This window comes from Trachurus japonicus, chromosome 17, assembly GCF_045865225.1.
Source record: "Trachurus japonicus isolate A0001 chromosome 17, Traja_1.0".
Lineage (NCBI taxonomy): Eukaryota > Metazoa > Chordata > Actinopteri > Carangiformes > Carangidae > Trachurus > Trachurus japonicus.
Genome location: NC_140923.1, coordinates 6,742,626 through 6,756,275, shown reverse-complemented (window position 1 = coordinate 6,756,275; position 13,650 = coordinate 6,742,626). Strand labels below are relative to the sequence as shown.

Sequence of the window (13,650 nt, the reverse complement as noted above, 5' to 3'; positions counted from 1 at the left end):
GCACATAAGCACAACCATACAGACATGTAGCAGGACATGGATGCCGGTCCTATCCAGGCCTGCAATGAAAGAGATTATAGCCTATATTTCACTTCCATAGTCCAGCCTTGAACTGATTAGAACCACATGTACATACATACCTCAATGAAACCTTATCACTACTTTACACTTATTCTCCATATGTCTATGCTCTCTCCATGTCAACCTTGAACCGAGTACATTCCCAAAAAACAGAGGGTCTCTTCTATACAGTTTCACCTCACTACATTCATTGAGTCTCTTATTGTTTTAAGAGATTCAATGTTTGATTGACAGGTGATCTCTGTGCAGTGAGCTTTTAGCAACAAACATGGAGACTAAACAAAATGATGAACAAAAATACAGATTTAAACCAACTGCACCTTCAATGATCTTTGTCTATTTGAGTTTACATAACTCTGCTGTGGCTCCGTAACAAAGCCGAACTCCAGCATGTAGAGGCTGAGTGAATGTGGTCTGGACTCTGTGGAGGAGAGTCATGGTTTCAGAGCTGTAGAAGGACAGAATACCTGCACTGTGATCCAGGTACACTCCTACTCTGGAGGTCTGAGGACCTGAGACTAGAGTCTTTCTGTTGTTGAACAAAAATGTTAATCGGTTGTTGGAACAATTTAACGCCCAAGATTTTTCATTACTTCCAAACAAATGTTCATTTGAGCCACCTGCTCTGCTGATATTCTTGTATGCGACTGCTACAATAACTCCTCTTCCTCTCCACTCCACCTCCCAGTAACAACGTCCAGTCAGACTCTCTCTACTCAGGACCTGCCAACATGTAGTGAATCTCTCTGGGTGACTAGAATAAGACTGATCTTCACTCATGAATGTTACTTTTCTGTTTCCCTCAGATAATAACAGTTGTGTGTGTGCTGTGTTTGGATCCAGTGTGATTTCCTGTGAATATCTTAAGAATCCAGCTCTGGTCCTGGGCTCTGGTGGTGACAATAAAACATCCACTTGAGTCTCTGTCAGTGAGATGTTTGTCCATGTGTCTCTCAGAAGGTCCTGTAGTTTATCTCTGAACTTTGACACAGCTGCTGTCACATCCTCAAAGTGTCTGAGAGGACGGATATTGATGCTGGATGAGTGTGTAGATGGACTGAGTGCTGACAGTGAGGGGTAGTTGTGTAGAAACTGGGTGTGATCCTCTGTGTGTGACAGCAGCTTCAACTCAGCGTCTTTCCTCTTCAGCTCAGTGATCTCCTGCTCCAGCTTCTTCTGAAGCTCTTTGACTCCACTCACTTGAGTTTCCTGCTGGGATCTGATCTGCTGCTTCAGCTCAGAGCTTCTTTTCTCCATGAGACGGATCAGCTGAGTGAAGATCTTCTCATTGTCCTCCACTGCTTTATCAGCAGAGACATTGATGGCCTCCACCTCCTGTTGAAGCACCTTCACATCTTTCTCTGTGTCCTGGATTCTCTGCTGGATTTTTTGTCGACTCGGCTCCAGCTCTCTCTGCCTCTCAGTCCTTTCTGCTGCAGCTGAGACTGTGTCGTGGCCTTTATGTTCATCCAGAAAGCAGAGGTTACAAATACACTGCTGATCAGTGCGACAGAACATCTTCATCACCTCATCATGACGGGAGCAGATGTTCTCCTGGAGCTTCTTGGAGGGCTCCATCAGCTTGTGTTTCTTTAATGGAGCTGCTTCATAATGAGGTTGCAGGTGTTTCTCACAGTAGGAGGCCGGACATGTCAAACAGGACTTGACAGCTTTGAGTTTTCTCCCAGTGCAGACATCACAGGCCACATCTTCAGGTCCAGCATAGCAGTGATCAGCAGGAGCAGCTTGGAGTCCAGTCTTCTGCAGCTCCTCCACTAAATCTGTTAACATGGTGCTTTTCACCAGGTCAGGTCTTGGTATGAACTTCTTCCTACACTGAGGGCAGCTGTAGATTTTCTTCCCATCCTCTTTATCCCAGTGGGTTTTAATACAGTTGAAGCAGTAGCTGTGTCCACAGGGAATAGTCACTGGATCCTTCAGTGGATCCAGACAGATGGAACAGCAGAATTTCTCTTGATCCAGATGAACTCCTTTCTGCGCCATTTCACCTCCTGAGAGTCTCTATCCAACGGTTTCACTTTCTCTGCAACAGCAACAGTCTATGTCTCTGAACAGGAAAACTGATCTCTGTTGATTCAGCTGCTGCAGTGAGTCAGACTCATCATCTCCTGCAGGTCACTACATGTTGTCTCCACCCGTCCTCATACTTACAGATCTGTGAACAAGGAAATACATTGACAGGGTGGAGCTTAAAGAGAGCTGAAGCAGGAAGAGAGGGAAGGTTTTCCGGGTTTTACTACTATGCACTTTCTAAGAGACAGGGTGTGTTCATCTTTACAACATGCGGTAAAAATGATCAGCCCTCGAACTCAACATAGTACAGAAATCGACGGCTAATCTACTGAATGTAAAATTATGGTCAGTTAAAAGAATAAAGCATTTTTAAATGATTAGTATTGCATCTTTTCACATGTCGATATATAAGAAGAAAATTAAGACTTTTACACAGAGAGGTTTTAAGTGTATTTTAAAAAAGTCTTTGGAAAAATAAACTGTTAAAATACCTTAAGGTGTTTTTAAGCTCTGGTGCCTACAGCAGAATTGTGCCACTTAATTTTATAGAGGACAGTGTAACTTCTAAATGTTATAGATCTATTTTAATACTACAGTACTGTATATGGATATAATAATCTGAACTACATTTGTTTACGAAACATAAAGTATCATAGGCTGTATCTTGTCATAAATTGCACTATATTTAAAAAAGGGGAAACCAGGTGGGCAGGAGAGAGCTATGCCTCAGGTGTCAGCTGGTCCTAATGAAAGTCAAGAGCCACAAGATGGCAGCGTCTTCACACAGGACAAGACTGGTTATGATGATAGAGGATTTGCAAACAAACAAGTGATGAAGCACATGATATATACTACTGCATAAGCTGATTTCAGACTCCATCCCTCCCTCTTCTTCCACGCATGATTGGATTACAGAGGTTCTCCTGTGGGATCCCTGGCCAGGAAGGATATATAATCCTTCCAGTGAGTGCTTATAGGTGAAAAGCTAATTTACGGGAAAACAAAGCGGTGGAAATATATATATATATTTTTTAAATTAGAAATACCCACAGAAAAAAGCTAGCACCAGAACTGGAGTCCATAATTATATTTTTACTTTATCTTGCTGCTAACCAGTTGTTTCCGTTGGATACTGTATGTATTCCTACGCTCAAGTGAACCTATGCATTCGCTCTGACAGTTGATATGCTAAGTAATACTTGTGTGTATGATGGCTGAAAAATGTAGTTCTGACAGAAACGGTTAATTAATGGTAAGAGGAAACATTGTAAACCTTCAAAAAATATTATTAAGAACATTTGAATTTATACTGATTTTTTTTCGGTGAGCACATTTGTACATGGCCAAAATACTTTCTTTTTTTTGTACAACTTTATTTTGTCACTTTTTATGGCATTATAGTCACTCAGCTTCTCCACCACTTTTCCAGGCAAACATTTCAAGCCATCAGCGTGCAAATCAACTGCAGGTAAATAGACCCACTATAGACACACATCACATACAGTAACAAAAAATATCCCCAAATGGTTGAAACATCACAATATGATAAAGAGAAATGGTGTGGTTGGTATTTTTACAACATACATTCTTGTACACTTTGGTCAGACACTTTGAATATTTAGCTCTTCACCATGTCTATACCCAGGTCCATGAAGAACCATCTTCAGAGAAGAGAAGACCCAGGCATCCTGATGCAGATGGTGTAAGGCCTGGTCTTAACATCATGGAGTCAGTCTGGGTATCGGGCAGAGTCAGAGGAACTGAGCCAAGATCCCCAATATGCTGAACAACCTATCTGAGGTATGTGAAACAATGTGTAGTTTGCACTTGAAACAACAGGTGTTATTGTAAAGAGCAGGGTCACAAATGCTGATCTGAGTTCGTTTTTCTGATCTATTTTTGAAAGCACTCCCATTTAACCTGTAGGGCTTAAAACTCAGTGCTCCATATAAGGAGTTTTTGTATATTTGTGTGAACAGGTAATCATTTACATTTTAAAGTTGAAATAGTTTCAAGACCCCAGTTTTCCATAAGTATGATTCCCAAAGAGTAGTTTAAGGATTGAAAATATTTGCACGAGTATAAACATGAGAATTGTAAGTAGTTGAACAGAGCAATTATTTCTGTAAACAAATGTACACATTTACAGTCAGCATAGAAAAATAATATATTGGGGAAACATTGCCCTTGGAACAATTGTATTTGCATGCTAAATGAAAAGATTTCAGTGTCAGCAAGCGTTATGTGTCTTAGCAACTTTCTGTTTGGTATATGCGCAGATCTTTCAAAATGCTTTCCCATTGTCCAAGTTGGTTAAATTATATAAACAACACAGCTCTCAAACTGCAGGAACATCCTCAAAGGTTTTAAATTTTGACCAGATGATGGCGCCAGATGTAATAAGCTCAGTAAAGTGTCTTGGAGGTATACCAGACAGTATACCAGACCAGTGTGCGTGCCTGAAGGGAGCCTTGAATTTGATAAAAACATTCACTTTACAAGCGCAAGAGCATGGAAATATTAGCGCGAAGGGCCTCGCATCACCACTTTTTTCTCTGAGAAGGTAGGGGAATGCTGCTACCTGATTGGTTAATTAAGTGTACAAGCAGTTCACTCGTGCAGACCAAAGCATTTGGAAGCTGAAAAGAAGATGCCGCGCCGATTTGGAATGTGGAATATAGCTAACGTTAATTGCCTGAATTTGGTGAGTAATGGTTTCAATAATTTCAATATTTTTTCTAACTTACCCAGGAGCTCTGTTGACATAGGCTTAATGCTAGCTACAGGTAATATATCACGAGAAGAATTAAAGCTTGCTTCCTTTACCTTTACCTTTACCTTTACCTTTACCATTTCATGAGAGAAGTTGTCAGTCTCATTTCTTATATAGCGTAATGTGACCATGTATAGATAGATAGTTTATTATACATTCATTCTGTCTTGATTTTTCTCTCAAAATGCACCAGATTGATGCTTTTAAAAATGAAATAATCAAAAGTTTCTTACTTCTCACCTTTTTCGTTTCACCCCTGACCCCTTTTCATGCCTGATGGAGACGAAAGTAAGTGACTAACCAAAATACAAATTTTAACCAACTTCACCTTCGATATTTGTTTATTTAAGTTTACACAACACTGCTGTGGCTCCAGGACCAACCCAAACTCCAGCATGTAGAGGCTGAGTGAACGTGGTCTGGACTCTGTGGAGGAGAATCATGGTTTCAGAGACGCTGTAGAAGGACAGAATACCTGCACTGTGATCCAGGTACACTCCTACTCTGGAGGACTGAGGACCTGAGACTGGAGTCTCGATGTTGTTGAACCAAAATGTGAAACTGTTATCACAATCTAACGCCCATGATTTGTCATTTCGTCGAAACGAACTTTCTCTTCCTGCTCTGCTGATATTCTTGTATGCAACTGCTACAAAAACCCCTCCTCCTCTCCACTCCACCTCCCAGTAACAACGTTCAGTCAGACTCTCTCTACTCAGGACCTGACAATAATTAGTGAATCTTTCTGGGTGACTAGAATAAGACTGATTTTTACCTCGTGTCATTTTTCTTTTTCCCTCAGATAATAACAGTTGTTTGTCTGCTGTATTTGGATCCATTGTGATTTCCTGTGAATATCTTAAGAAGTCAGCTCTGGTCCTGGGCTCTGGTGGTGACAGTAAAACATCCACTTCAGTCACTGTCAGTGAGATGTTTGTCCATGTGTCTCTCAGAAGGTCCTGTAGTTGATCTCTGAGCTCTGACACAGCTGCTGTCACATCCTCAAAGTGTCTGAGAGGACGGATATTGATGCTGGATGAGTGTGTAGATGGACTGAGTGCTGACAGTGAGGGGTAGTTGTGTAGAAACTGGGTGTGATCCTCTGTGTGTGACAGCAGCTTCAGCTCAGCGTCTTTCCTCTTCAGCTCAGTGATCTCCTGCTCCAGCTTCTTCTGAAGCTCTTTGACTCCACTCACTTGAGTTTCCTGCTGAGATCTGATCTGCTGCTTCAGCTCAGAGCTTCTTTTCTCCATGAGACGGATCAGCTGAGTGAAGATCTTCTCACTGTCCTCCACTGCTTTATCAGCAGAGCCATTGATGGCCTCCACCTCCTGTTGAAGCATCTTCACATCTTTCTCTGTGTCCTGGATTCTCTGTTGGATCTTATGTCGACTCAGCTCCAGCTCTCTCTGCCTCTCAGTCCTTTCTGCTGCAGCTGAGACTGTGTCGTGGCCTTTATGTTCATCCAGAAGGCAGACAACACAAATACAGTTCTTATCAGTGCGACAGAACATCTTCAATACCTCATCATGGCGGGAGCAGATGTTCTCCTGGAGCTTCTTGGAGGGCTCCACCAGCTTGTGCTTTTTAAAAGTAGGTGATTGAAAATGAGGTTGGAGATGATTCTCACAATAGGAGGCCAAACATTGCAGACAGGACTTGACAGCTTTGAGTTTCCTCCCAGTGCAGACATCACAGGCCACATCTTCAGGTCCAGCATAGCAGTGATCAGCAGGAGCAGCTTGGAGTCCAGTCTTCTTCAGCTCCTCCACTAAATCTGCTAACATGGTGCTTTTCACCAGGTCAGGTCTTGGTATGAAGTTCTTCCTACACTGAGGACAGCTGTGGATTTTCCTCCCATCCTCTCCATCCCAGTGGGTTTTAATACAGTTGAAGCAGTAGCTGTGTCCACAGGGAATAGTCACTGGATCATTCAGTAGATCCAGACAGATGGAACAAGAGAAGGTCTCCTGGTCCAGATGAACTCCTTTCTGCGCCATTTCACCTCCTGAGAGTTTTTCGAAGGAAGACTGATCTCTGCTGCTTCACCTGCTGCAGTGAGTGAGACTCATCAACTCTTGCATTTCACAACATGTTGTCTCTGTCCTCATATTTATATGCCCTCATATTTATATATATGGGAGGATAAAGAACAAGGACAGGTGTTGACAGTGTGGACCTTGATACGACACTGTGACAGGCAGGGTTTGTTATCTCTTATTTACAACTCAGTTAAAATTATGACCCAGTTACAACAGTTGAACTTGGAGCAGCTCACAGCAGCAGTCTATTCATGCTTCTCAGTGTTTCAAGTAAAGTTCATGGAGTTTTAAAGAAGATTAAAGAAATTGCTACATACTGTATTTTACTGTACTGTACATACTTCTCATCTGATTCCTTAGGCCTGGAGACAACCTGAGACCAAACCAACAATGTGGTTCATCTGTCATATACTGAAAGGAAATCATCTACTTAATATAAGGAAGTCATCTAGTTGTTAAACTGCACCGTCAGCATGGTCTTGGATCACGTGAACTTGTGTCACTTCTTTCAAACCTCCAATTGTACGTTTACTGCAACACGTCTCCAGGAGGAAATTCCTCCAGAGCTTCTGTCTTCATACAGTACAGAGACACTGGTCCTCTGTCCTCCACTGAGGATGATGAACTGCTGTGTTGAACTCAGCTGCTTCACATTTACATGAGATCAATGGAACAGTCAGAGAGGACATACAGAATCTAATCAGCTGATAGGAAACAATATATTATTAAAGATTAACTTGCTGGGTCAAAACACTTTTGTCCTGTGGCCCCATATAAAAACACAGAAGTGACCCTTGCTGTAGTTCACCTGTAAATGAGTCATTACACTGCAAAAATGATTTAGTAATAAGAAAATGACACTGAGTTTAAGGAGAAACTGTCATAACACAAAATAAATTATCTGTCCATGCAGCCAGAAAAAGAAAATTTGGCAATAAATCTTACAAAAGTTGGTTCAGTCTAGAAATAATTCACTCTGATCAGTGTTTAAAGGTTTGAACTGAATAGAAAACACAGATTTTTAGGTCAAATGACTTGATATCAGACTCACTACAACAAATCATTAGAAAATACTGTAACGCCTTGACAGGATGTCAGTCTATCACAGGGCCCATATAGACCCCAACTGGCTATTTAAAGTGGCCAATCAACTTAGCATGGACCCGGGATAAAACCCAGAACCCAGACAGCGCAAACCACTGTACCGCTGTGTCCTCTGAAAGGTTTTATCAATAAATATGGTACATTGAAGTGTAATTGACTTAATATTAGTGAAGTATGATATGATGTTACTTTGAAATCACGTTGGGTTATCTTGAAATCAAACTTAACCCAGAATTCATCCTTTATCTGAAAACAGGAAACCATTCGAACAGAAAAATGGACCCAGGATATAAAGGTGTTTCATTTCCTGGTTCAGAAACATGTTCAGCCACTCAATATTTTTTGAATATTTTTTGATTTTTTGATCATAGATGGCGCCGCGGATGGCCGCCTCGGTGTGTCGCTCTCTTGTACTTTTTCTCTTTTTGTGTGTTTTTTGCGGTTCGACCAGTTCCTTCTGATTCTGATTCTGATATTTTTTGTGGTGAAAAAGAACAATCATTTTACAATGACACATCTTCTGATGCTAAGCTAGGGAACATCATCAGTGATCTACCTGAGGTCATTGGGTGTTTCAGGTGTTTTGAACATTAGACACACTCTCTCAGGCGACCCAGCTAAGGTTATTCTAGTCTTATCTTGTGTCCAAGCAGCACTCTCCCACTGATCCACTTTCCTGATCCAGAGCCATTAAGAGGCTTTCTCTGCAGCCTCAGCAGTGTTACAAATGGCTCTTCTCTTCCTCTCATCTGTGATGCCGAGTGCAGTGTAACCTCTGCAGAGGGGCTGTCCTGCAAAACCTCTGCACCCTACTTCCACAGGTGAGTACATTGTCTTCCAGCCTTGATTGTAACAGTCACTGACAAGGCCCTCAAATTGTTCCCTCTTCCTTTCAGATGTCTCCTCCATACGCTCTCCCTTAGTCACCACAACATCCAGCATAATAATGTTTTCTTTGTGGAGTCTGAGACCACGGTGATGTCAGGTCTGGGTGGTTTTCATGATGTATTGGAGGAACTTAACTCTTTCGCGACCTTTGACGAGTAAACTCGTCAAAACCGTTTTTTTTACAGATTACGATAATAGACACTCTGAGGTACCCTGTGTGTGAATATGGTAGTCCTCTGATATGTAAAACTGTTTTAAACTAAAATCAAAACATAATGTTTTTTATAAACTGTGTGATCTTGGTTTTGTTTGAGTAATCGTTCTCCTTGAATGCTGCTCTGGGGGCAGCCTGCAGCGCTGTGCGGCTGTCGGCTACAGTGTTGCGACTTTCTCGCTGAATCTGGCGACTTTCCAAACCCTCTTTTGACAAAAGCGACCGACGACAAATGTGGCGACTTTTACCGGTGCTGTTACAAACGTTTCTGGTTTGGAGACTCGGATCTGAAAGCACGTTATCACTGCTGTTTTCACAGCGCTGTGCAGCAGAGTGGGCGCTCTGCAGCGGGGGCTGTGACTGGCCGCCCCCGCCCCAGAGCACTCATCGCCGGCCAGTCACACAGCAGTGTCCCGGAGCTGCTGCGCTGCGGCCAGAGACCCACACCGCTGCACCGCTGCTCTCCAGGCTGCCACACCCCCCAGATATGCCTACAAATATATTTATTTAGCCGTAGAAATGATTTGGGAGACATACCACACTGCAGAGTACCGGTAAAATGAGCAGATTGCCACTTGACACAAAAGTGCGTTTTTCTCTGAAACTAGAGCGGGAGCTCCGTTTTTGGAGAAACCCAGCTCTCTTCTTCTACTTCGTACTCACGAACGAAACGGCGGAAAAACTCGCCGTTTTTTCGAGGAGCACGTTGGAAAGTCACTCTTCAATCACGTGAAAACAGTTTGTTTCTAGGTGATGTAGGAGAGTTCGGTTCGACGTGAGAAAAAGGTAAACAAATAGCCAAAAACATGTGGTCCTGAGCGGATGTGCTGAGGAATTAGTGTGGTCGCGAAAGAGTTAAGCTGCCTGCCCAAGTCCGCTGTCAGCTGCCAGTTCTATGTGATGCTGAGCAGTCCTGCTGCTGCTGTGGAAGTTATTGTTTGCTTCTCTCTGGCATTGATGAAGATGATTTACTTATTCGAGGATTTTGGCCCTTCGACAGGAAGTGATGTCACTACAGATACTCTCTGCGGTTGTCGAGTACCCAGAGATGCTGCCAGCAGTACCGGCCTTCACCCAGAGCTTTTGGGTAGCAGCTCGGGATATGTTAAAGGATATCTTTTCTCTGGTAAAAGGCGCATGCTGGTGTATCAACAAGCCCCAGTAGTGCAGGTTGGATGAGCTGGGAAGGACGACGCAGACCACCTGGACCAGGAACCTGATATGGAGTGGGTCTGTCTGCCAAAGGTCATCCCATGAGGTATGTTCTGGCTTTTCATGCCTTTATTTGATAGGACAGTTGAGAGAGACAGGAAATGGGGAGGCAGAGATAGGGGGAATGACACGCAGGATAAGGCCGCTCGACACAGGATTCGAACCGGGGCTGCCTGCAGCGAGGACTACAGCCTTAACACATGGGGCGGGTGCTCTACCAACTGAGCTAAACACTGCCCCAACAACGGTGTTACTTTTATTTGATCTGTAAAGCACTTTGTAACTGTGTTTTGAAAGGTGCTATACAAATAAAGTTTATTAACTATCTCTGGTCCACCACTTGTCCTTGTAGACAAATGTACATTTATTCAAAATTCATGTTTTCCTACAGTCATTGAAAGCAGCTGCTCCTGAACATCGACCCTCTCCAGCTCCCAGTAACAACATCAGTCAGACTCTCTACTCAGGACCTGTCAGCAGTTATCAAAGAGTCCGAGTTACTAATATTTGATCTCTCACCGTTTGTTCTTCAATTGCACAGAGATATTTATTTACAGTGTTTAAATTCAAATTTCACTCATTTTCTACTCACCCTCATGTCGACAAAGGGTTGGGAGAAGTTTCAGAGTCATCCTTGCCTTTTTGGAGTTACGGGCGGGGGGCTCACTTTTGGCCACTTCAACCATAGTGGAGGTAGGTAGGAAAGGGGGAGGCAGAGAGAGGGGGAATGACACGCAGGAAAGGGCTGCCCGACGCGGGACTCGAACTGGGGTGAGGAGTATAGCCTCTACATGGGGCTCACTTTTCTTCGTCCAAAAAGACACACCAAAAAACATCCAAATACCTCCATACTGCTCGTCTGCAATGTCCCTCTTGTATTGAAGCCCCGACATGAGAAATTGTTCCGAAAAAAATTAAATAAGTCTATATTTTAAGCTTGTTTGTAGCGGAAGCTCCCAGTGTCTCATTTCACTGCAGACGAGCAGTATGGAGGTAATTGGATGTTTTTTGGTGTGTCTTTTTGGATGAAGAAAAGTGAGCCCCGTTCGCTACCGTCATATGGCAATGCAGTGCTGCGTGGACCCCCCCCCCCCCCGTAACTCCAAGAAGGCACGGATGACTCTGAAACTTCTCCCAACCCTTAGTTGACATGAGGATGAGTAGAAAATGAGAATTTTAATTTTGTGTGAACTATCCCTTTAATCTGTATTTCTGCTGTTTTAGGAGGAAAGCCTTTCACAATTGTTTCACATTTCTACATCAGCTTTAAATCATATCCTGGAACAAAGACACAAGAAAAGATTTGATTTATTCTTTAATTAAAACAGTTTTATTGATGATGTGAAGCTTCAGTTGTTTACACACTGATCAGTAAATTCCGTTCAATGACTCTTAATTTCATGAACACAAGTCAATCAATCATCTCCTCATTGATTACTATCATGTAGGGGTGTAACGGTACACAAAAGTCACGGTTCGGTACGTACCTCGGTTCAGGGGTCACGGTTCGGTACGGTTTCGGTACAACAGACACTAATTGAATGTAAAACTAAAATCTGTCTTGTGTTATAAAAGTTAAAAGAAAAAAGAATACAAAATAAAACAAGTGCATTAGGAGTGTTATAATGCCATTCATTCATTATAGAGGGAAAAAAACGTGCACTTGACAACTGGCAACTATTATTCGAATTATTAAATTATTATTATTATTAAAAAATATTATTAAAAAAACAAAACAATAAACTGACATCAATGTTGGTTTACACAGTTAAATTAGACTAGCAGTTACTTTGGTGATGTTTCTGGTCCTGCCTGTGTTCATAAAACAGAGGCAGCTACACGCACATCCCCCAAAAAACTGAAGACTAGGTGCTGGACCACCAAGAAAGACACAGGTAAGGAAAAAAGGAGACCGCACACTAGTTAAAGCAGATATCAGTGGAATGTTTTTGTTAATATAAGTCCTAAATAGTCCTATTTTCCGTCAGCAATCACTTATATGAAGTATTTCAGCCTAAACACGAGTCTCTCCGTCACTCTGCTCTGCTGTAAGCCGAGGAGAAAATTTTCCTTGTGGGATACAAGTGTTATCCAATGAGGGGAGAGAACGGCATGAAGGGCTGTGTGTGCAGCCAAGGGATGCGCGTGAATGTGGTGACGTAGCACGAGGACCAATTGATGCCTGACAAGGGCGGGGGCTGCTAACTCATGGTGCGTTCAAGGAAACTCGTACTTTGTGTTTTTCCTTCCTGTGAAGTCATACCAGTTCGATCTGGTACGAGTTCACGGGTCGGAAGTTACGAGTGGCCGTTATAGGGAACTTTCACAGACAACAGGACGGTAAAAACACGAGCTACGGGTTACCTGGAACGCTACCAAGTCGTAGTTGTGACTTGAAGCTGTAACTTACGGTTTCAAAAGCCTGCCTTGAACACAGCATTAGCCGAAACGGCCGTGCCGCTGTTATCTGCTTTAAAAGCTCCAGTGACAGTTTAATGTCACTCACACGTTTCGGGCGTCAGCCCTTCATCAGACAAAATGTGTCTGATTATAATAGTGTGCGGTCTCCTTTTCTCCTCACCTGTCTGTGTTCATGTCAAGAGGCTTAAAAGCTGCGGGATAAGTTGTTGCACACAACTTGTCTTTTTCCTTGCACCAGTGATTGACATGTGACACCGGGTTGAACATGCGCTACGTGTTTGATGCGTTTCTAGCGACTCACCGCGCATCCGTGAAACATCGCCGACGGACTTTGTCCGGTGGACCAGTCGCGAGCATGGATGTATTATGGTCGCGAGCCGCCGCCGCCGGTTGTTTCATTGAGAAGCCACAGTGACATGAATGAAGCAGACAGCTCTCCTCCTCTAACTTCACTCTCTCATCACTTCTCTTCTTCGTCTTTTATGACGGCTGCAGGCAGCTTCGAGGCTCATTACCGCCACCTGGATTCGAGTGAGGACTCGACTTTTTATTTTTTATTTTTTATTTTTTATATTCATTCAGACGTATTCGTCGTGTGACTGTGTGCACCGAACCGTGACCCCCGTACCGTGACGGCACGGGACGAATACATATACCGTTACACCCCTACTATCATGGTAGCCTATTTACACTGATTACAGTAAAGCTCATAGACCTTATTAATGAATGGATTTGAATAACAACAACAACATGTGAGATGACAAGAGACAGAGACACAACAGCAATGAGCTTTTAGCAACAAACATGGAGACGAAAGAAAGTGATGAACTAAAATACAGATTTTAACCATCTGCACCTTCAATGATCTTTGACTATTTGAG

At 42.8% G+C, this 13,650-nt stretch overlaps 4 protein-coding genes across 4 annotated transcripts in view; 1 reads left to right on the top strand and 3 right to left on the bottom strand.

Moving 5' to 3' along the window:
• The window catches only part of LOC146969927 (tripartite motif-containing protein 16-like), a 279,242-nt gene that overhangs the window by 128,363 nt on the left and 137,229 nt on the right, over positions 1-13,650 (top strand). The gene's annotated exons all lie outside the window — the stretch shown is intronic.
• LOC146969942 (tripartite motif-containing protein 16-like) lies at positions 383-2,118 on the bottom strand. The gene has a single exon (XM_085805448.1). It carries the CDS (start codon positions 2,083-2,085, stop codon positions 418-420), a length of 1,668 nt encoding a protein of 555 aa, XP_085661574.1. The 5' UTR covers positions 2,086-2,118; the 3' UTR covers positions 383-417.
• LOC146969941 (tripartite motif-containing protein 16-like) lies at positions 3,517-6,891 on the bottom strand. Its single transcript, XM_085805452.1, has one exon. The coding sequence runs from the start codon at positions 6,886-6,888 to the stop codon at positions 5,230-5,232; it is 1,659 nt and encodes a 552-aa protein (XP_085661578.1). The 5' UTR covers positions 6,889-6,891; the 3' UTR covers positions 3,517-5,229.
• Positions 7,287-13,650, bottom strand: part of LOC146969940 (tripartite motif-containing protein 16-like) — an 8,221-nt gene continuing 1,857 nt past the window's right edge. Inside the window, exon 2 of the mRNA XM_085804576.1 lies at positions 7,287-7,303. Within this exon, the coding sequence (XP_085660702.1) occupies positions 7,287-7,303 (17 nt within the window). The remainder of the gene's footprint in view (positions 7,304-13,650) is intronic.

Coding starts and splice junctions, on each gene's coding strand:
- LOC146969942 (XM_085805448.1), bottom strand. CDS start 2,085: ATGGCGCAGAAAGGAGTTCATCTGGATCAAGAGAAATTCTGCTGTTCC.
- LOC146969941 (XM_085805452.1), bottom strand. CDS start 6,888: ATGGCGCAGAAAGGAGTTCATCTGGACCAGGAGACCTTCTCTTGTTCC.